The sequence below is a fragment of the Eulemur rufifrons genome, chromosome 29 (assembly GCF_041146395.1).
Source record: "Eulemur rufifrons isolate Redbay chromosome 29, OSU_ERuf_1, whole genome shotgun sequence".
NCBI lineage: Eukaryota > Metazoa > Chordata > Mammalia > Primates > Lemuridae > Eulemur > Eulemur rufifrons.
In genome coordinates this window covers 100250125-100271971 of record NC_091011.1, presented here as the reverse complement: position 1 = coordinate 100271971, position 21847 = coordinate 100250125, and the positions used below count along the sequence as shown (strand labels likewise).

The 21847-nt window shown below is 59.6% G+C and overlaps 1 protein-coding gene across 1 annotated transcript in view; it reads left to right on the top strand.

The window, feature by feature from the left end:
- PTPRN2 (protein tyrosine phosphatase receptor type N2) overlaps positions 1-21847 on the top strand; it is a 484073-nt gene that overhangs the window by 26943 nt on the left and 435283 nt on the right. Inside the window, exon 2 of the mRNA XM_069461720.1 lies at positions 6051-6101. Within this exon, the coding sequence (XP_069317821.1) occupies positions 6051-6101 (51 nt within the window). The remainder of the gene's footprint in view (positions 1-6050; positions 6102-21847) is intronic.

The following is a 21847-nucleotide window of genomic DNA, read 5'->3' as shown; positions in this document are numbered from 1 at the left end:
GGCTTGTGGACGCGTCGTCCCAGCCTCTGCCGTTACCCTCAGGTGGGACTGTCCCGGGTGTCTGTGTCCCGTTGTCCCTTTGCATGAGGACCACGGTCCTGCGGGGGCTGGGCCACCCTGATGAGCCTTGAGCTGCACAACACAGGCCCGAGCCTCATGGCTTCCCCACACGCGTGGCTCTGACGTGGCCGTCACCCGGCTCATCCTTCTCCGCAGAGCGCTGTGCGCTGGTTCCGGAAGGGATGGCGCTTTACTGTTTTGCTGGTTACTGATGGGTCTCCTCCTTGTTGTTAAATTCAGAGCAGAGAAATAAGACAATTTATAGAAACAACTCAACTGGCTGGGTGGCAGTCGACCCAGCGCCGTGTCCGGCCCGGCCCTGCTGTGCGTCTGGGCGAATCCGGACGCCCCGTGCTGGCCCACACGTTCTCTCGGGGCCTCTGGGCAGCGACGCGTTTGGCCTGTCCTGTCCCCGGGCTCTGCTTCTGCGAGTCAGCCCTCGAGGGTCGGAAGTATTTGGAAAAAGGCAATAAATGTAAGAATAAAAACAGTACAAGCAAAGCGGTACAGTCCAACCACTGCTTACGTAGCATTTACCTTGCATCGAATATTACAGGTAGTCGAGGTGACTCAGCCTGTGCGAGAGGACGCACTCGGGTCATCTGCAAACACCGTGCCGGTTTGTCTCGGGGACTTGGGAGTCTCGGATTTGGTGACCGAGGGGCCCTGAGCCAGTGCCCGGCCACACCAGGGACGACTGTGCTCGGAGCTGATTTATCCTCAGTCTGTGGTTAGGGTTTTTGGTGAAACCATCTCGTGTTTGGTTAATTCCCAGGAGGACTCGAGGACGGAGCCCGCACTGCCCGCTGCTGCGTCCCCTGTGCCCCGCGCGGGACGGGCAGGCGCACGGTGCGTCCCTGCTCGTGGTGAACGAGCCCACGTTCATGTTCCCTCCAGAAGCACGTGGGCGGCGATGTCCATCCTTTCTCACCGGGGACGGCGTCGCTGGGCCCAGGAGGGGCACGTCGAGCCGCAGTGTCACCGGGGAGGGCCCGGGCGGCCCGGCGGTGACACAGGCTCCACCTGCAGAGGAGGCGCTCGGGCCGCACGGCTCACGCGTGTCTGAACCTGCACTGAACTCCAGGTCCAGGTCTAACAGCAGGAAGGTGCCCACACGCGGGGGCACTGCCCCCCCCAGAGCGCCGAGCAGACCCCACCTTGGGCCTGAAGACCCCAGCGTGCCGCTCTGGGGCCCTTTGACCTGTGACACGTTTTGTGTGACTTTGAGAGGTTAGGGACCCGTAGAATTTTATTATAACTAGATATGATTTTAGAAATTACGGACCACTTCACAGATGGGAAATACAAAGTCCGGAAAGGTCAGATGACTTGTCTGCGTTACGAGGCTGGTTGGGGACCAGCCAGACTCCTGTGCAGGCTGGGACCACCCAGGGGGTCTGTGGTTCCGAGTGACTCCACGGACGGACACCACGTCACAGGAGCGTGGCCAGAGTAGCGGGGATTGTGCCGCGAGAGAGGGAGGAACCTGGTCGAATCCCCCTCCCGTGTCTTGGCCCAGGGGGGCCTGGACACAGCAACGGAGCTCGCGGGTCTGGGTGGTGCCCACGGGAGTCCTTCACTGCGCCCTTATGCGGCAGGGACAGTCAGACTCGGAAGCCGGGACACGCTCGGGGTTGCCTGGGTGGTCCTGGCCGAGGCAGGGTTTGCATTTCTGACAATGTGCTGCTCTGTTGTTTTTGTGTTTTTGTTTCTATTGGTTGTACATTTTGTTTAAATCCAGGAACTATATATAATCTTTTTTTAAAAAAAAATGCTTCTTTAAATGGCACTGTCACCGTGACACCGAACAACTGAAGTCCGTCCAGTTTGGAGGATCCGGTTGGCCCCTCCCCGAGCCCTCAGGGTGTGCGTGACGGATGCCCTGGCGGAAAGTGGGCACCTGCTCCAGGGGTCCGGGAAAGATTGATCTAGAAACCGCCCACTGAGGAGCATGAATTATTTTACATTTTGGCGGTAGTGACCGCAGGAAGACCCGCAGCCCGGACCGACGTGAGCAAGGTTCTCAGGGAGGCTTGTGTCTCCGCGCTCGGGGTTCTGGGTAGTCGGACTCTTCCCTCCCGTCCCCCGCCGGCCGTTCCTCTCCGCCCTGCAGGGCCGCCGGGGCCCGGGCTGTGACGTCTCCGTCCGAGATCCCGAGTGGCGTTTGTCCTTAGGAGACTGTAGTTCTCCGGCCTCCGTGGGGTCACTGTCCCCTGGGAAGGTGATGGGAAAAGGCAGCTTTATGACTGGAAAATGCTTTTTTCCCTTGAGTCGGGAACAGCCCAGGAGTTTTAAAAACCACTCTGTGTTGCCTCAGAAAGCTCATTACATTGAATGTTCCCCGTGGCACACGTCCTATTCAGAACTCGTGCGTTTGGCAGAATAGTAATTACACCCAACAGGAAACACTGGTTTCCGTCTAATGATGAGTGAAGCTGGGAGACAATGAGAGCAGATGGGTTTAATCGGCCGCGGTGCCGGCGCGGCCAGGCTGGGGGCTGCAGGGGCAGGCGTTCCGGTCACCTGCTCTTCTCTCTGGGTGAGTCACTTCCTTCACCTGGCAACGCGGGAGGGAGGCCGTCCCCATGTTTGTGGAAATAGTGCCCCAGTGGTGACAGTGGCGTCGGAGAAAAAAGCGCCTCGATTTCTCCCCTGAGGACAGTATGTGGCCCCTGGATGATTGTTTTTGAGACGGGGTTTGGCTCCGTCTCCCAGGCTGGAGTGCAGAGGCGTCATCACAGCCTCAGACTCCTGGGCTCAAGCGATCCTCCCGCCTCGGCCTCCCGGTGCCAGGGTCACCGGTGGGGGTCACCAGTGGGAGCCACCGCACCCGGCCACCACTAGAGTCTTGCGTGTGTTTAGGACTGAGGTCCAGAACCATCCAGACCAGCAGGGAGAATGCTGGTCCAGTCCAAGACCCTCAGGGCAGCCGCAGCGCCGTGCCCCAGGCCCCGGGAGCCGGCAGGGCTGGTGGAGAAGGAGCCCGAGGTGGCGTCGGCCGGTGCCTGGTGACTTATTTATAGAGACTCCGCTCTCACCGGGGAAGAGCCACTCCGAGTCCGGTGAGTGTGGTTGGGGCAGCTGGGAGAGCCAGACTGCGGAGCCGGAGTAGACGTGCTGGCTGCTGGCGTGAAGGGACGTGTCTTGCTGGTTTCTCCCTCTTCCCGCGTAAGATCCAGAGTGGCCTCCAGGTTTGCAGCGACTTTGACCCCAGGCAGCTCCTGGGAACGGTGAAGGCGCCGGGCACCCACCGCCTGGCCGGGCGGCTCTGTGGCTGTTCCACACTGGGCTTGGGGACTCTGTGACGCTGGCAAAATGGGGCGTTTCAAAACTGCCACGGGAAGATGAATGTCCTGGAGCCAAGTTTGTTTCATCCGCCCCTGTGAGCCCTGGAGGGGACGCCGCCCGCCTTGACCCTTGGGGTCCCCTCGCTGGCTGCGCTCCGCGTGGTTCTCTGTGGTTCCTGAGTTCCGCCGCCTCTTCCTGCTTTGAGGCAGGGGAAGGGAGAGCAGAGTGTGAACGGCAGGCGGGGGGCTCTTCACGCGGACCGTTTCCACCACAGGACACGGGCCCTGCGTGGACACCCGGGGCGATGGGGCACGAGGGGCAGGTCTGTGAGCTCCTCGCAGAAGACCCGGATCCACCTCCATCCTGAGGAGGAGAGAAGAGAGGCGCTGAGATGGCGACAGGACGCCGCTTGGTGTCCGAGAAGACGAAAGGGAAGCAGAACCCAGATGAAAGGATCAGCGCGTGTGCACGATGTATGTGCCCGATGTGTGCACACACGTGTGCATGTACACGTATAGGTGCATGTGTGTCTGTATACATGCATGTATGTGCATGCACGTGTGCCCACATGTGCGAGTGTGCATGTGGGTGTGTACGCATGCACGTGTGTGCATACGGCCACCTATGCGCACATACGTGTATGCGTGTGCACCTGCACCTGTGTGCTGAAGCCGGAGGCGGAGCCATGGACACAGGATGGGGAGGAGCCCTGTGCTCCGTGGCCAGAGGAGCAGTTTGGGAATTCCGGAAGCGTCCGTCTTCTCACGTGGCAGTGTGGCCGACACGTGGCAGTTATGGATTCCAGTCCTCAGTGTTGGGCGCCACACGGTCAAGGGCCCGGGGCCGCTGTGGACTCTCCTCGTGGACTCAGTGCTTGGCCTCAGAGCGACGTGTGGGCTTCAGCGTGGACTGTCCGTGAGCGCTGACTGGTCTGCAAGTCTGGGGCTCCCACGTGCCCGGGAGGGGGCAGGGGCCGACTTGCGGAGGAAGCGTGGCTGCGGCCCCCAGGCGTGGGCTGAGCAGTGTCTGCCTGAGCAGTCTCTTCTCTTAGTGATTTATAGTCATAGTTACTATTAGTCGGTGGCTGGTATTTAAAGTGAATTATGCTCTTCCTCAGTTTTAGAGCAAATGACACAAATAAATTAGCAGTTAAATTAGCACATTGAGTGAAATACGCATAGCATCTGTGACCTGGCAGTAAACACCTGAGATATTGCTGTGACCTTTGCCCTTTCCCCGAGCAGAGCTGGGGGTCCTCGGGGGCAGGTGTCCTCGGTGTTCCGGAACGGGCCGGCTGGGCACTCGCCGGCCCCGGGGGTCTTCCCGGGGGGAGTGGGGGGGTCTTCCCGGGGGCGGGGTCGAGAGTCAGGTGCGATGCGTGTCCTCCGGGTTACACGCGTGGTCCGAGGGCCTGAGCAGAGGCGGGAGCCAGACACAGGCCTCTTCCTGGTGCCTTTCTGTCAGAATTCTGTCACCTGCCATCCCCACGTGACACGCTCAGAGTTGGGACGTGAGTCTGTGGCCTGCGCCGTGTGCCCGCTGTGTCCCTGGTCCCGGCTTCCCCGTCCTGCGGCGCTGGGGCTGCTCCGCACGGTGGCCGGGCAGAGCCCTGCGGCCGCCGCCCTCGCCGGGCCCAGAGACGCTGCCTGAGTCCCCAACCGCACTGTCAGATTCCCACACGGCCATGGCCACGGCCCCGTCCTCGGGCCGCGAACCTCTGTGGGCGGGGGTGGCCGAGGGCGCTGAGCCGGTGACGGTCCCCGACACGCTATGTGCGTCTGAGGCTGGAGGAGCTGCGCGACTTTCTCGCGCTGCCTGCCCTGGTGGGGTCTCCGCCCCTCCCTGCTGGGCCGGAGTCTCAGGACCACCCTTCCTTGCGGGCTGTCTGCCCCCCTGCCGGGCACAGACAGGGCAGAGGAAGAGGTAACTCTCGAGCGGGTGGGGGTTGGGGAGCAGCAGACACAGGGGCCCGCAGGTCTGGGCCGACGCCAGGCAGAGCAGGCCGTGGAGACGCACCGGGGCTGAGGAGTGACGTGCGTTGCCATGGAGTCACGTCCTAACCGGGGAAGGCGAGACCCTTGCTCAGGGCGGAGCTCCTGTGCTTGGCGTCCTTTCTCCATGTGGGAGCCGAGCTCGAGCACCGGCCCCCAAGGCGGGCAGCGCGCCTGGCGTCCCTCCCTTCCTGCCTCACGGAGGTTTCCAGTGTCCTCCTGGTGCCCATGGTGCTCCTCTTCCTCCTTTTCCTCTTCCCTCTTCCTCCTCCCGTACCCCCTGGGCTGCGGCCCCAGTGGCCACTGTTTGCTTCTGGCCGTGCCCGGCTCTGTGCGCATCAGAAAATGGACCTGGGAGCCGTTCTCCGCTCCCCGTGTGGCGCGTGCCCGTGGTGTGCCTGTGGTGTGCGTGACCGTGTGGCGCTGGCGAGAAGGACTTGGAGGCCCCGGTGTCTCTCGTGCCGATGCCGACAGTAAACTGCCCCCAGCCTGGGGCCGGCCCAGCCAGGCCGCTCGGCACGCGGACGGGGCCAGGAGGCCGCCTGCACCCACAGGACGGGGTGGGCCCCGCGTGTGCCATCGTGGAGAGGCTGGGCCCGGACAGCTGCCTGTGGCCGGCATGTCCCCACGAGACCCCCGGCTGCCCAGGCGCGGCCTCCGGACACGGCGCCTTCCCCTCGCGCTGACCTGTCTCTTCTCTGCTTCCCGCAGGCTGCTTGCTGGAGGACGGCCTCTGCGGCCCGGCGGAGCTCTGCGTGGACGGTGAGTGTGACGCGCTGACAGCTGCTGGCCCTGGGTCGGCCTCCCCCCGCCAGCCCAGCGGCCGGGCCACGCCGCACTGGCTGTCTCCACGCTGGGACTTGCCGGTGTTAAGAGGAGGAAAGGCGAAGTTAGTGGGCCTGGATCACGCTCCTCACACGCGTGTGCTGTGTCTGCCCCCACGTTGCGGACTCCCTGTGGCGGGGAGAGCGGGTCCCCTCCGCTCCGCAGCGCCCGGCGCTCTGACCTGTCCCGCTGCCCCTTCGTCTCGCCGTCACCTCCCCCCGGTCTTGCTCGTCAGTCGGCAAATCTGTCCTTTGACCAGTGATTTTCCTGCCTCGTCAGGCAGAGACGCAAACAGGCTCCTGCCGTCTTCATGCTTTCGGGTCGGGCTCCAGCCCGCGAGGGCGGCAGGCGCAGGACAGAGCGGGGAGCGCCGCAGGGGCCGCCCGGTTGGGTGGCCGCCGTGTCCGGGCTGGCGGGGGAGACCGAGGGACGTGCACTTCCCGGCCGCTCAGGGGAGGGGTCAACCGGACGTCCACAGGGAGGCGTTGGTGGCAGGGGCGTTGCCCCCATGGCAGGGGCAGCCCACCCTGAGCACAGGTGCTCCCTGGCCGCCTCACCTGGGCACGGCGCGTCTCTGACAAGCAAAAACGCGGAGCTTGTGCACCCGCGGGGGGCGGGTCCTGACTCTCAACCCGGAGCTTCCAGGCTGGGAACGGCGCGTGTGTGTCCGGCAGCTCCGCGGGCGAGAGGGGCCGTGCTGGAGAGTCACGCTGTTGGCGGCGTACAGCGAGCTGCCGTGTGTTTTCTTCTTGGGGAGGTTTCTGTGCAGAGCGTGCCGTGTGACCTGGATTGGGGGAACAGCAGGAGGGAAACCGCACAGGTCATGAGGTCGTGGGGGGGGGGGCGGCAGGCGCGAGGTTCTGGCCGCACCGTCTCGTGGCCCCTTGGCATGTGCTTGTGCCGCTTTTATTTGGAGGCAAGATTTACAAATATGATATTTAAAAATACGTCATCTGCGTGGACGCAACAGGTTTGACGATACGGGCCGCAGGGGTGTGTGTCTGAGCTCATTAGGGACACGGACACAGCAGAGTGGGGGCCGCGGCCGTCTCCCTTGTCTGCCGGGGTCGGGCAGCTGGGGCGTCGCGGGACCCTCTCGGGTCTTCCCGTCCTGAACTTGGACTTGCCTCCCCGCATGGAATGGCATTAATGTCACATTAAGATAATAGCTTCAAATTCCGTGGAAGAGAAAAGCCATTTAAATGTCAACACACGTGTTCGGGTCTCGACTCACAGACACAGCAGCGTTTGGTATTTGTTTCCAGCACAGGTGAGGTCCAGGAAATAGCACAGCTCAGTCGGACGGCGCCGTGTGCTTCGCACAGCTGGCGAGGAGCGCAGCAAAGCCGTGTGGTTGCCGCGGTGACTGCGCAACGGCAGCCGGTCGGGCCAGGGCTGTGCGGCCGCAGAGGCCAGCGGACGGGAGGCCGCGGTGGAGTCCAGGACCTTCTGCCGCCAGACACGGGGTCTCTCCCTCTTCCCTCCCTTTCTAGCGACGCAGGCAGAAATGTGTGATCCTACTAAGCTCACGCATGTTTTCAAAAAGCCCAGCAGAGCTTGCGAATAAAAATCAAGATGTTTGGATGGAATGAGATGCCTCGTAAAGAAAGTCACGGGGCGGAGGCACCGCCGCACACAGGGCAGCAGGAGCCTGTTTGACAGAAACCAGAGAACGGCAGGAGTCGGTGGGGACGCGGCGGCCCGGAGCCTGTGAACCGCCGGCGGGATGGGCTGTGCCGCGCACTGCGGGCCACGGGCGCCGGCCCCCAGACAGCCAGACGCAGAACTGCCGTGGGGGGCCCCCAGACAGCCAGACGCAGAACTGCCGTGGGGGCCCCCAGACAGCCAGACGCGGAACTGCCGTGGGGGCCCCCAGACAGCCAGACGCGGAACTGCCGTGGGGGCCCCCAGACAGCCAGACGCGGAACTGCCGTGGGGGCCCCCAGACAGCCAGACGCGGAACTGCCGTGGGGGCCCCCAGACAGCCAGACGCGGAACTGCCGTGGGGGCCCCCAGACAGCCAGACGCGGAACTGCCGTGGGGGCCCCCAGACAGCCAGACGCGGAACTGCCGTGGGGGCGGCCGCCGCCTGCCGGGCAGGGGGGGCGGGAAGCAGGTTCTCAAAGCGCCGTCTGCGCCCTCGCTCTCCGCAGCGGCATTCGCGACGTCTCACGGCGGAAGCAGCCTCGGAGTCCACGGTGGGTGGACGGATGAGCAGGGCGTGGTCTGTGCACGTGGCGGAAGGAGCGTCTGACACCTGCTGCCACACGGATCAGCCTCGGGGCCCCGCTGGGTGACACGAGCCAGTCACAAAGGGACAAGTAGCAGGGGCGGAGTACAAGGGGTTCGTGTGCTAGCGTCCCGCCTGGCGCGTGGATCCTCCAGCTGTGCAATACCTGCTCCGCCTCCTGCGGCCGCCGCTGTGGGGCGCTCGCAGCAGGGCCCCCGTTTCCCACACTGCGCCCCGACCAGGAGCCGACCTCGAGCTCGGGGAGAACAGCCGCCGCTGTGACGGAAGCAGCACCTGGCGCTGCCCTTGCCCGCCCCCGCCCGCACCTGGCGCTGCCCCTGCCCGCACCTGCCCGCCCCTGCCCGCACCTGGCGCTGCCCCTGCCCGCACCTGCCCGAACTTGGCGCCGTCGCCACCTGCACCTGCCAGCCCGCGCCCGCCCCCGCCCCGCCCCGCCCCGCCCCGCCCCCGCCCGCACCTGGCGCTGCACCTGCCCGCCCCCCCCCGCCCCCGCCCCCGCCCCCGGCCCGCCCCCCCAGGCCGCCCCCGCCACCGCCCCCCGCCCGCCCTGCCCGCACCTGCCCGCACCACTCTCCAGGCCGGCGGGACCCGCTGGTCAGGAGCTCAGGGACGTGCCCTGCCCCGGTGCCGCTGCGCGAGGGCCACCATCCAGCGCGGGGTCGCGGCCATGTCCTGTCGCGTTTTACAGCCTCGCAGCTTCCGTGTCCTGCCGCGGCCCCGTCTCTGCCTCTGCTTCCCTCTCTCCCGGCCACGCGTGGGCACACGGGGACACGTGGTGGCGGAGGCGGGGACACCTGTGCCTCTGTGGGCCGCGCGGGCTCGGCAGGGCTGAGAACAGTGACCTGGACGCCCCCCGGTCCTGCTTTCCAGTTGCTCCTTCAGGACGGCCACCCACACCCCGCGCAGCAGGCGCCCGGCCCGCCCCTCTGGGACATCTGTGGGTTTCCATCAGCTTCTAGAAAGGATGTGTTGTCACAAAAAAAAACAAAGTTTTTTTTTTGCCTTAATGGAGAATTTGGCGCATTCTGTCACGTCTGCTCCTCGGGTCGTCACCCTTGGACGCACCTCTGTGTCGCTGGTGGAAGACGGCAGCAAGTCTAATCTCATGGAAAGGGAGATTCTGGACAGTGCGGCGTCTCACCTGCTTCTCTCTTCCAGGTGTGTCGTGTGTTGCTGTACACGTGAATTGTACAGTAATATGTGGGCGTGTTCTCGCTCACGTGAACAACCTGCGGTGCCAGCGAAGTGCGTGCGGGTGGCGCGTGCAGTTGTGTTTTCCCATTTCACTGGCCGCGTCCTGCAGCGCAGCCGGGCCTGGGAGCAGCTGCCACCACAGACCAGCCGCAGCCACATGGCACCCTGGGTCTCGGCGTCTGTGCCGGGAGCTGGGAGATCCGGCGACTCGGACAGGGCGGGGGGCCTCGTGCCCAATGGGACCAGCCGGGCACCGTGTGGGCTCAGGCCTGCCCTCTGCAGCCGCCCAGAGGCCCCGTGGGACGAGCCACAGCCGGGCTGCCCGTCCGCGTCTGGCCTGACACCCAGGCTTACGGCTTTTCTGCCCGAGGCTCCAGACGCTGCCTCGCCCTGTCCCCGGGCCGTGGCGTCCTGAGACTGCAGCTGGACACGCAGGATCGCACCACTCAGTGTGCCGGGAGTCTCGTTCCACTCCCAGCCTCCATTAATCAACCCCAGAGAGGATGGAAATTAATTACGGAGTCAAACCGGTGAGCTAAGCTCAATTTGGCACATTAATGGGAAAAGCAGCAATTTCGAGCCTTCGCATTAATGACTTGAGGTGAGTTAACATTGATTCAGCTCCATTTGAATCTCACACGCGTGCTCAGAAGTGTGAGCACGGCTGGGCACACGGGCTCTGCAGATGCCGTTTGCTGCTCACACCTCAGGAGGTTTTGCAGGGAGGCGGAGGGGGAGGGGAGGGGGAGGGGAGGGGGAGGGGGAGGGGAGGGGGAGGGGTGGGGGAGGGGAAAGAGGGGGGCACAGCGGACATGCACCCGTCTGCCTGCCTGGGTGGGGGCGAGTTTCAGACCCTCTCCAGGTTCCTGCGCACCCGGCGTTGGCAGCGGGCGGGGGCAGATTGACAGCGCCTGCCGGGCTCCCGCCCCTCCCTCGAGTGTGGATCTCATGGCCACACGGGTTGAGCCTTCGTGCATTTTGGGCTGCAGTTATTGGTGACTTAAGACGTCACGCGTGTGCTGGAGACCACGGGCTCTGGTTTTGTGTTGGCGCCACCGTGCCATGTTGACGTCACAGATGTGACCCGAATTTGGTTCTCTTTGGTGTGACTTTGTAACTGAAATGGTAAATACTGGAGGAATCGCACGAGTGTCTCGTTCTCAATGAGCAGCGTGAGGCACGCAGCCCTGTGGGTGGCGTGTGCCGGTCACAGAGCCCGGACGTGCTGCCCTGGGCCGCGAGGTCTGCCCCGAGGCAGGAGCGGAGGAGAGAACTCTGAGAGTCGTTTCTGCGCGGCGCAGTTTTGCGTGTCTGCCTCCCGACTTCCTCCCGCTGGGCTGCCGTGGCGACGCTCACGGGCCGTGCTGAGTTCCCACTAAGGGAACCGTTGCCCCCTAACCCAGGCGGCCCCCGCGTGGGTGCCGGCCTTCGCTGGGACCCTCAGCGTGGTGTGACTTGACGGCTGTTGACCCCGCAGGCCTGGGACCTGGGGGCAGGTTTCCCGGAAGGTGGAGGACGACGCAGAAGCAGGTCCTGGAATCCCGGAGGGAGAAGCGTGAGGCCCAGACCTGCGTGGGCGGAGTTGGAGCGCGGGATCTTCCCGCCACGGAGCCTGGCGGTGTCGTCGCCCTTTGATGCAGGGGCAGCTCCTCGGTGTGAGCCATGTCCCCCTGCCTCCCGCACCGTGGCCCGGGGGTTAGTGTGATGAGTGACGGCTGTGAGTGGGTGACACGGGCCGCACAGACAGCGCCTGGGTCGGTGCCCAGAACCGAAGCCGTGTCCGCCGCCACCGCCCAGAGCCTCAGTCTGAGCTGTCTGCTTACGCGCCAGGTCGCGCCAGGTCGCACCGGGTCGCGGTCCACCTGGGGGGGGGGTCGCCGAGGCGGAAGAAAAGGAATGTTCCATCACAAGGAGGTCTCGGGCCTGGGTGAAGCAAACTGGCAAATCAGATGACATCAGAGCCAAGAAATGTGAATATCCGAGGTTTACACTGGAGTATTATAGTTTTTGCTTTGAAAATCTTTTTTAGAACATTTGGTTCCCAAGATATTTATGGCTAACTGGTTTTTAAAAATTCATGTTTAAAACAACAGGTTTTTTTTTTCTTCCAGTTTCTCATTGTCAATGGTTAGAGTGTGTCTGCGCTGGTTTTCAAAGCCAAGGTGGGGTTTTAACGAGCTGATTTCGGATCCCCCTGGAGGTCCTGAGCCTGTGACAGTGTCTTCCTGGGGCCGTGTTGGGGCTGCGCCTTGCAGCTTGCCTAGTGGCCGCTGCTCGGAGTCGGGAAGCCTGTCCTCCTTTGCTCCCAGAGTCCGGTTGCCACGGAGACTGTAAATAAATTATGGATGTGGGAGAGGCGCTGTGCGCGGGGAGGCTCTGGTGTGGGGCTGCGGCTGCGCCCGGCCCGCCGCCCTCGGCCAGACTCACGCTCACGAGACGGCTCGTTGGAGGTGGTTTGTTCGGAGGACGGACGTGTGGTCGGAAGGGCTTTAAGGTTTTAATGTATTTTTACAGCGCTTCCTTCTCCTTAGGACTCCGAGTAGCTGCAATATTTAGAGAAATCTGCGAAATCCTGATTTGATTTTGGTCCATTTGCTGAAGGGCCTGGAGGAGACAGGAAACTGGTTTGGGGATCGCGGAGCCGCAGCTGCCCTCAGCCACGACCGGGGGTGGATGAAGAATGTGCAGTGGTGGTCACACCATTTTGAAAAGACAGAAACTTTTATTATTAAAGCAAAATATTAAAAACCTGGGTTCAAGAGACCGTATTTACAGCAAAAAACATTGTCTTTGGCGTGTGGGCAGCTGATGCGTGTGTAGGGCCTGATTTCCGTGGTCCGGCCGGGGCGGCAGGTGAACGCGTGGCCGTCGGCCCTCTGGGCCGCTGTGTAGCTGGTTTCCACACGTCAACCCTCCCTCAGCCGGTTCCCGCCGCCAATGTGGCGTCACCAAGGCTGGCGCTGGGAGATGTGGACAGTCGTTCCCGGGAGTCCTTGCCCACGGGGCTGGGCCGTGGCGTCTCACACATTCGTCCGACCCTCTCCCGACGCGGTTTCTGTGCAGGTGCGGCCTGAGTGTTGGAGGCCGACTGCAGGGCGGTGATTCCAGACGGTGCCAATGTCTGTGCCCCCCTAACTCGGGTGATTTTCACAGCCTGAGCTCAGGGGGTACAAGCTCAGTGTGGCGTCATTTAGGAACCTGCTCAGACTTGTCCCGATGCTCGTGAGCTGGAGACGCCCACACACCGCGCTTGTGCGGAGTGATGTGAGCAGCGGCCGTGCGTTTGTGTCGGGTTTTGTGGCTCTCCCTGTGGGTTCACGCACAGGAACTTCCCAGGTCTCTGCGCCATCCCTGAGCGGGAAGAGGGTCGGCATCTTTGTTCTCCTGTGTCCCACGGCAAGCTCGGGCCTAGATGTTACGCACAGGAGAAACTCGGGCAGAACCAGGTCTGGGCCACGCTGGGCCAGGGGCCTCCGTCCCTGGTTCAGCTCCACACCGGCCTCCCCAAGGCCACGGTTCACCACCGTCTGCCTGTCTCGAGTTCCAGGTTTGCTGCCGGGGTCCACGGTAACCTCCGCTTGTCTCCTGTGACTTCCTTGTGGCGCTGGCAGGAGAGAGGACGTGGCCATTTCCCGGTCAGCCGAGCCAAGTGCAGAGTCACCGCGGATGTGCAGCATCTCCAAGCGCCAGGACGGGCCGGAGGCGTTAGCTGAGCGCGCGGGGCTGCGACTGTGTCTTCTGTCCTCCCGCAGGATGGTCAGAAGGAGCCAGGAGGGCACACGCACGACCGAGAGGAAACCGCAGGCTGGGAGACCCCGTTTGGGAACATTCTTGGTTTATGTTCAGAAACAAGAGAAAATTTGTAGAGAGTTTTTTTCCTCCATTTATTTGCGTGAAATCAGTTTTGTTAACGGGTTTTTTTTTTTTCCTTTTTGACCTTCTCTGTTGGAGTCACTTCAGCACCACAGCGGCAGGTTTCTCACCTGTACGAGGTCAGGGCATCTCTGGTTTCTACACCTGGAAACAGCGGGGTCAGACTCTCGGGGGCGGGGCAGGGCAGCGACTTTCTCTTTTGCTTTTTCTCTCGCAGCTTCCTAAGGTGACGGTAAGGTGCGATGAGAGTCTAGAGCCACTGGGCCAGCGATCTCTGTGAAACCTTCCGGCCCTAAAAATTCCAGGACATTTGCCCTAAAACACCAGCTGTGGTTTGTGCAACAAAGCCAAAGGTGTGGAGAGGGAATTCAGTCTCCTCATTAGTGCTTCGATGGTTTGTTAGCAAGAGCATCATTAGCATGAAAGATATTTCCCTGTGGACATGCAAATCAATGCAAATGACTAATTTGCCATTTAAGAGTTTGTAAATTGCAATGCAGAATTGTCTTAGGTAAATAACCCTAGCCTAATTGAGTGACAGTGTTCTGTGTTTTGTCACTAAGGATGTTAGCACAAGACACAGGAAGACTGTAAAACTGCTACAAATGTCTACTAATGCCTGCGTGGTGTCTTGCAATTTATGGGACATTTTATACACGTTGTTTCACTTGAGCCACACGGTTCTGATCACGTCCTAGACAGGCTGCTGGTGAGCTAGAAACAGGGCAGGGTGGGAGGAGGCAAGACTGTGAACGGTTTGCCACAAAGTGACACAGCAGCAGCAGCAGCAAGGCCACCCCTGGGCCACCAGGTCTCGGCAGCAGAATGACCTAAGTTTTGGCCAGTGACTTACACACGCGCCGTGTAAAGTGATCAGGCGGGAAGAGAATGGAGACCCAGAAACAAGCCCGACCGTATGTGGCGAACGAGGCACCCGGAGACGCTGGGACAGGGTGGTCTTCAGCAAACGGTGCCGGGGAAACTGGCGTCCACGTTCAGGAGAGTAGCACGGGACCCTCGTCTTAGACCATACACAAAAACCTGCTCAAAATGCATGAAAGACCCAAACGTCAGACCTGAAGCCAGGAAACTCCCAGAGGAGAACACAGGACACGGCTCTGGGCGGTCTCAGCCGTGACCTTTCCGGGCAGGACGCGGGAAACAGGCAGCAGAGCAGAACGAGCCCATGTGACCACGTGACGTCGGAGGCTCTGCACAGCAGAGGAGCGCACGGCGGGGAAAGGCCGCCTGCAGACCCGGAGAGAATACCTGGAACTGTATGTTTGATGAGGTCAGTATCAGAAATATGTAGGGAGCCCACAGAGCTCGGCAGCAATAAAATGAACCCGATCAAGACGGGCAAAGGCCCCGAGTGGACACTTCTCCAGAGACGACGCACAGTTGGCCAGCAGGTGTGCGGAAAGTGCTCACATCGTTAATCGTCAGGGAGACACAGATCAACACCCCAGTGAAACACCACCTCGCTCCAGTCAGGGCGGTTTTACCTACGAGACACGAGATGAGGGAGGGGAGAAACGGGACCCCGGCTGGGGCCGCCCAGGACGCAGCTCAGAGGGCCCTCAGACCCAGCAGCGGAAATACCGTGCGATCCGGCAGTCCCCTCTCGGGTGACGTCCCCAGGAAGCCGGGTCGGGTGCCGAGGCGACGTCTGCACCCCACGTTCACTGCAGCTCCGTTCACAAGGGCCAGGACGGGGCGGCAGCTGAGGTGCCTGTGGGGGCACGGTGGCGGGGGGAAGCCGCGGTCCGTGCTCAGCGGCACGCCACTCGGCCCTGACCGAGGGACCCTCTCGCCCGCGACAACACGGATGGACCCTGGGGACACTGTGCCAGTGCAACACGCCAGGCACAGAGGACAAACGCCACAGCCCTCACCTAGACGTGGAGTCAAAGAAACAAACAGTGAACACGCAGAGACAGAGCGGCGCGGGGGTCAGCAGGGCAGCGGCGAGGGGCGGGCAGACGGAGGTCAGAGGGCACAGGTCTGCAGCTGCGCTGGGCGGGGGTGTCGAGAGCCGATGGGCAGGTGGGGCTGCAGTCGATGCCACCGCGCTGGCTGCGCTAGTGCCCAGAGGGTGCCCAGAGGGTGCCCAGAGGGTGCCCAGAGGGTGCCCAGAGCGAGTAGCCGTAGAAACGTCCGTCTACTTGACGGCAGTAATCACTCGATACGCGTGTGTCTCAGAGCTTCCTGTTGGATACGCAAATGTCTATATAAAAACAACTTTGTTTTGAGACAGGGTCTCGCTCTGTCGCCCAGGCTGGAGTATAGCGGTGTCGTCATAGCTCACTGCAGCCTCAAACTCCAGGGCTCAAGCGATGCCTCAGTTTCCCGAGTAGCCGGGACTACAGGCATGTGCCACCACGCCCGGCTCGTCTTTCTACTGTTTGTAGAGATGGGGTCTCGCTCTTGCTCAGGCTGGTCTCGAACTCCTGCCCTCAAGCGATCCTCCCGCCTTGGCCTCCCACCTTGGCTGGAAGCTGCCAAGCCGGGCCGGGCGCTGGACCGGGAAGAGCAGAGGGAGGCGTGAGGAGCCTGCCGAGGGCAGGGCACGGCACGCCCGGCTTCTCCACCGCCCGTGGAAGGCCCCGGAACATCGGGAGGGCAAGGCTTCTGGGCAGAAAGGATCAACTTTGTGCAGATATCGATTCTTTCGGAATGAACATGCTGTGGTTTGGTTGTTTGTCCCTCTGAAACACGCATTGAAGTTTAGTCCCCGAGGTGGCAGTGACGAGGGGTGGGGCCTGTAAGAGGTGATTGAGTGGCCGGGGCTCTGCCCCACGCGTGGATTAATCTGCTCCTGGATGCATGTGCTGGCGGGTTCATGGATGAGTGGGTTGTTACGGAGGGGCTGGTGCTTTATGGGAAGAGGAGGAGAGACCGGAGCTGGTGCGTTGGCCGTCCAGTCCCATGGCCGTGTGACGCCCTGCGCCACCTCGGGGCTCTGCAGGGTCCCCACCAGCAACAGGGTCCTCACCAGATGAGCCCCGCGAGTTTACCCCTCAGCCTCCATAGCTGTGGGAGACACATTCCCCTTCTGTATGTCACCCAGTTCCAGGTATCCTACGATACGCGGCTGCACACGGACCAAGACAGACCCTACGCATTTAAGTCATCACAACACAGCATTAACAGAACTTCTTTTGAAATTCAGCAAACTAGTTTTGAAGTCCACGGTGAGAAATAAACACTAAACAGGACAGTTAGGAAAGAGGAGTTGCATGCAGGGCGTTGGCCGTGGCGTGTCGCAGAGCTTCGCCGTGGTGGAATATCGAGACCCGCGTGGGGTAGACGTGGACAGACAGTGAAGCAGCCGCATAGAAACCTGCAAACAGACCCCACTGCGGGTGGGCACTGAGCCACGGTGACGATGCCTTGCAGAGCATCACGGAGAACATGCATTATTCAGCAAAGATCCGGGCACAACTGCCCAGGCACTTGGAGGAGATATGGCTGGGTCCTTCCCAAGCTCCTGCCCCAAAATAAAATCCAGATGGTTCAAAGACTTAAAAATATGATGGAATTTTACAAGTACTAGAAGAAAACTTGGGAGAATTTTTAATAATTTTGAGAGGGAGTTTTTTAAAGCAAGGAAGAAAACCAGCAATCTCAGGAAGTTAAAAATTCACATATGTTCTACTCGCCAGCTCCACTGCCAGGAAATGACGCGGTGACTGTTCCGGCACGTTCCGGAAGAGCCACGCGTGAAACGACCCTCTGGTGTATTATGACAGGAAAAACCCACAAACACCCCAGTGCCCTTCAAATTACAGTTCATCTTGAAAGAGAGTTGCCCGTATGTGCAAAAACGGAAGATGGGAACAGACTGATCCATATTAGACAGGAACGAAATTGGCTCTAATTTCTCTCAGAAGAGTCAGAGCCTGGACTCAAAGCAAGCGTGAAAGGCCGGAACGCGAAGGTTTCACATGAGAACATGATGCCGTCATGACTCCAGGGCAGAGGAGGATTGTGAGACAGGATGAAAAAAGCTCTAACCACAAAGAAAATTACGGATAATTTCAACTACATTAAATTGAGAATATTTCTTAACTAAATACATCATAAGAGAATTAAAAGGCCAGCCACAGCATGAGAGAAAACATGTTCGACATATATTGGAAATGTGAGGGCTACTGAAAACCATTAGAAAAAAGACCAAGAGCCATTTGCAAAACGTGTGAACAAGAATTCTGATGAGAAAATTCAAATAACAGAATACGTGAGGTGGTGTCCAAGCTAATCACCAAGGCAGAGATGAAAATTGAAGCCGTATGAAATTCGGTGAATCGGCTACTAGGACGGCGAAAACAGAAGTCTGGGAATTCTGGGTGTGGCCGAGAGTGTGGGCGCAGCTCGGGTGTGTGGTGGAGGATACGGTTTCTGTCAGGGTTGTTTGCTTGACAGGGGAGGTGGCTGTGTGAATAGTTGCCAAATAACATTTTGCTATACCATGTATTTTTGTGGATGTTTGGTGTCTTCGTTGCATTGCATGGGATTAAACCAGGAGAACAAGTGCTGTCGTGGTTAAGCAGCGTGCGTGTCCTGGTGGGACAGGCTGGTTTTTTTTCATTTCAGCATTTTATGGGAGTACAAAAGTTTAGGTTACGTATATTGCCCTTGCCTCCCTCCCCCCGCTGAATCAGACCTTCAAGCGTGTCCAACTAGACGGTGCGCATCGCACTCATCATGTATGTATACACCCGTCCCCTCCCCTCCTCCCCCCACATCTGCCCAACATCTGATTAATGTTATTCCTAAATGTGCTCTTAGGTGATGATCAGTGAAACCAATTTGATGATGAGTACATGTGGTGCTTGTATTTCCATTCTTGGGATGCTTCACTTAGTAGAATGGGCTCCAGCTCTATCCAGGAGAATACAAGAGGTGCTAGATCACCATTGTTTCTTATAGCTGAGTAGTACTCCATGGTATACATATACCACATTTTATTAATCCACTCATGTATTGATGGGCACTTGGGTTGATTCCACATCTTCGCAATTGTGAATTGTGCTGCTATAAACATTCGGGTGCAGATGTCTTTGTTATAGAATGTCTTTTGTTCTTTTGGGTAGATGTACAATAATGGGATTGCTGGATCAAATGGTAGGTCTACTTGTATCTGTTTAAGGTATCTCCATATTGCTTTCCACAGAGGTTGCACTAGTTTGCAGTCCCACCAGCAGTGTATGAGTGTTCCTGTCTCTCCACATCCACGCCAACATGTGTTGTTTTGGGATTCTTTGATAAAGGCCATTCTCACTGAGGTTAAGTGATATCTCATTGTGGTTTTGATTTGCATTTCCCTAATGATTAGAGATGTTGAGCATTTTTTCATATGTTTGTTGGCCATTCTTCTGTCTTCTTTTGAAAAATTTCTATTCATGTCCTTTGCCCACTTTTTGATAGGGTTGTTTAATTTTTTCTTGCAGATTTTCCTGAGTTCTAAATAGATTCTAATTATCAGTCCTTTATTGGATGTGTAGCATGTGAAAAATTTTTCCCATTCTGTAGGTTGTCTGTTTGCTCTGTGACAGTTTCTCTGGCTGTGCAGAAGCTTTTTAATTTAATCAGGTCCCATTTATTTATTTTTGTTGTTGCTGTGATGCCTTTGGGGTCCTCTTCATAAATTCTTTGCCTAGGCCAATGTCTGTTAAGAGTCTATAAGAGTGTATAAGCATGTCCAGTCGGCACAGGGGATGCTGTTGCTTCCTGTGTTGGGTGCCCTGTGCTGCTTATTAGCTTGACGTCACCTTTGTTGGTGTCAGAGAATCCCACTGGGGGAATGTATACAGCCGGTTAGCCATTTAGCTGGAGGCGGTCGGTGGGCCCGCCAGCACCAGCCGACGTGTGTGTGGAGCTGGGTGCTGTGTGGTCCGGGAGAGGCCGCCATGGTGGTGCTTCCTGGCTCTGCCCTTGCCTGGGAAGGGATGTGTCACTGCGTCAAGGCAGGGTTTAAGGTCGGTCTCACAGAGGGCACTGGGGTCGGCCCCCCATGGGGTGTCCTTGGTGCGTCCTCCCTGGGTGCCCACGCTCCCGCCTTCGTCTCCACAGCCCCCTCGGGCTGCCGTTTACACCGGGGCAGCCCTCGCAGGTGGCCGGATACCGTGAGACCGGGAGCCCCCTTTCCCGGCGTGAGGCTGCGGGGCCTGCCTCTGTCTTCGGTCCACGGAAGCCAGATTTCACGTGGGCTCCAGACACCATGGGCACCTGTGGACGGGCCACGGCACGATAACCCAGCCGGCCTGAGGTGGGGCTTTCCACCAGACTGGAGCATCAGAGAGTTCTTGCTGAAATCCAGACAGACAAAACTGAACAACAAAACTTAATGATTCTCCTGGAACCAAGGACCGTTTGGATTTTAAACCCACGTGGCGTGTCCATCACCGCAGGTCAGGTGAGATGCCCCGTGAGCTTTGTCCGCCCAGGTGGCAGGTGGCTGAGGGAGGGGCTCGAGGCTGTGACAACAGGCCTCTCTGTGAGGTGGAGCTCAGCTCGGTCAGAACGAGGCTGTATCTTGTACTGCCTGTAAGTTTAATTCAAAATTAAAGTATATCTTTCCCTATGGCTTAAAGACGGGGCATTTTTCTGTCTCTCATACACATTCAGACACACATATCCCCCAAAAATAGTCTTTTGGAAAAAACCCAACTCTAAAATAATTTAGAGAGGTTTATTCTGAGCTGAATGTGTGTGACTGTTGGCCCCGGGGCCACACCCAGGAAGCCTGAGTGGGTCGTCCTGCGGCGGCCAGGCCACGGTTCGGTCTCATCCGTTCACGGGACGGGACCTGCAGGCAAAGTCGCAAATCCGTACATGGCAGGTGGCAGGACATCTCACAGTGGGGGCTTACAGGTTACAGGTGGGCTCGAAGATTCTTTGATTTGCAACTGGTTAAAGAAATGAAGCTTTGTCTAAAGGCTCGGAATGTGTTAAATTAGGATGAGGAAGTCTGAGTCCGAGACCAGCCAATACATAGACTCAGGTGACCTGGTATGCAAATTGGCCGGCAGGTAGTGTAGCCTTTGCCCTGGTGGCCTTAGGTCCTGTGACTCACTTAGTATCTTGTTGTCACAAAGTGTCTGTGTCATGATCTGTGTTAATATCAATGCTGGTCAGTTTTTGCATCTAAACTCCAAACAGAAGGGGTGTATAACGTGGTGAGTCCGACCTCCCACCTTCATGGTGGGAACTCAGTTTTAAGGCCTTTCTGGGGGCCCTTGGCAGAGAGGGGGTGGGTTTAGTTGGCAGGGGGCTTAGGATTTTATGTGAGTTTGCAATGTCAGTGTGAACAGTTTCAAGGACAGACTGCGCCTTGGCAGTCTGGGTGTGAGGTGGTGGCTGTGGACACTGTGAGACTTTGCCTGTGGTGCAGGAGGCCAGCTCTGCCGAGGACGGCAGGGTCACGCCAGGCAGAGCCACTTGCTGCTGTCCCTGCCTCCACCGCAGCACAGACCCTGACATCCTCCGCTGTCTCTGTCACATCCACAAGTGGGGACGCTGCCTGCTGAGAGAAGGCCAGGGCGGTGGCCCTGGGTGGGCAGTGCTGGGACACAGGGACCGCAGGCCTGCAGGGCACCTGGCCGCTTCCCCAGAGGCTGTGTCGGTCACGGGTCCCGCCCAGGCTCTGCCCAAGCGCTCCGTGGTGGTTCGGGCTCCGGTGCAGGGATCGGAGCTGTCCGGGGTGAGACGGCAGCGCGGGAAGGTCTGGCGGAGACGCCGTCCCGGGCAGCTTCCTGGGCACACGGTGGGACCCCCGCTGTTCTTTGAACTTCACTAGCGGAGGGCTTGAGTGTCAGGGTGATCAGAGCAGAGGCAAGCAGCAGGTAGGGCAGGGGGCGCGTGGGGGGGTGCACCTGCCGTGGCTTCAGGTGGGGGACGTGGAAGGGCGAGTCGGCCTCGTGGACAGGGCGGGGCGTGGGAGAAGCTGTGTCCCCAGGTGTGGCCCCATCCCCTGTGCCCTGGCTCTTGCGTCTGGGGACAGTGCTGGGGCTGGGGGACACCCTCAGGGAGGCTGTTGCCAGAGGCATGCGGAGGGCGGCGTCCTCCCAGCGTCGGCCCCTCCCGGACGCGTCCTGGGGTCTCACCGTCCGCAGGCTGCGGCGGGTGTGGCTGCGGTGCAGAGGGTGGTGCAGTGTGACGCGCCTCCTGGGGGCCACTGCACATCACAGGATGAGGAGGGAGGTGTGGCGTCCGGGACACTTTGTTCCGATTCCACAGGGAAGACCCCGAGGCAAACACCTGTCTGAGGTTGTTAGTTTTTCATTTTAGTTTCAACCTGGATCTGGACAGAACCCGGTGTCATTATCTAAACTGTTCTTACCGGGTCTTGGCCTGGGGCTCT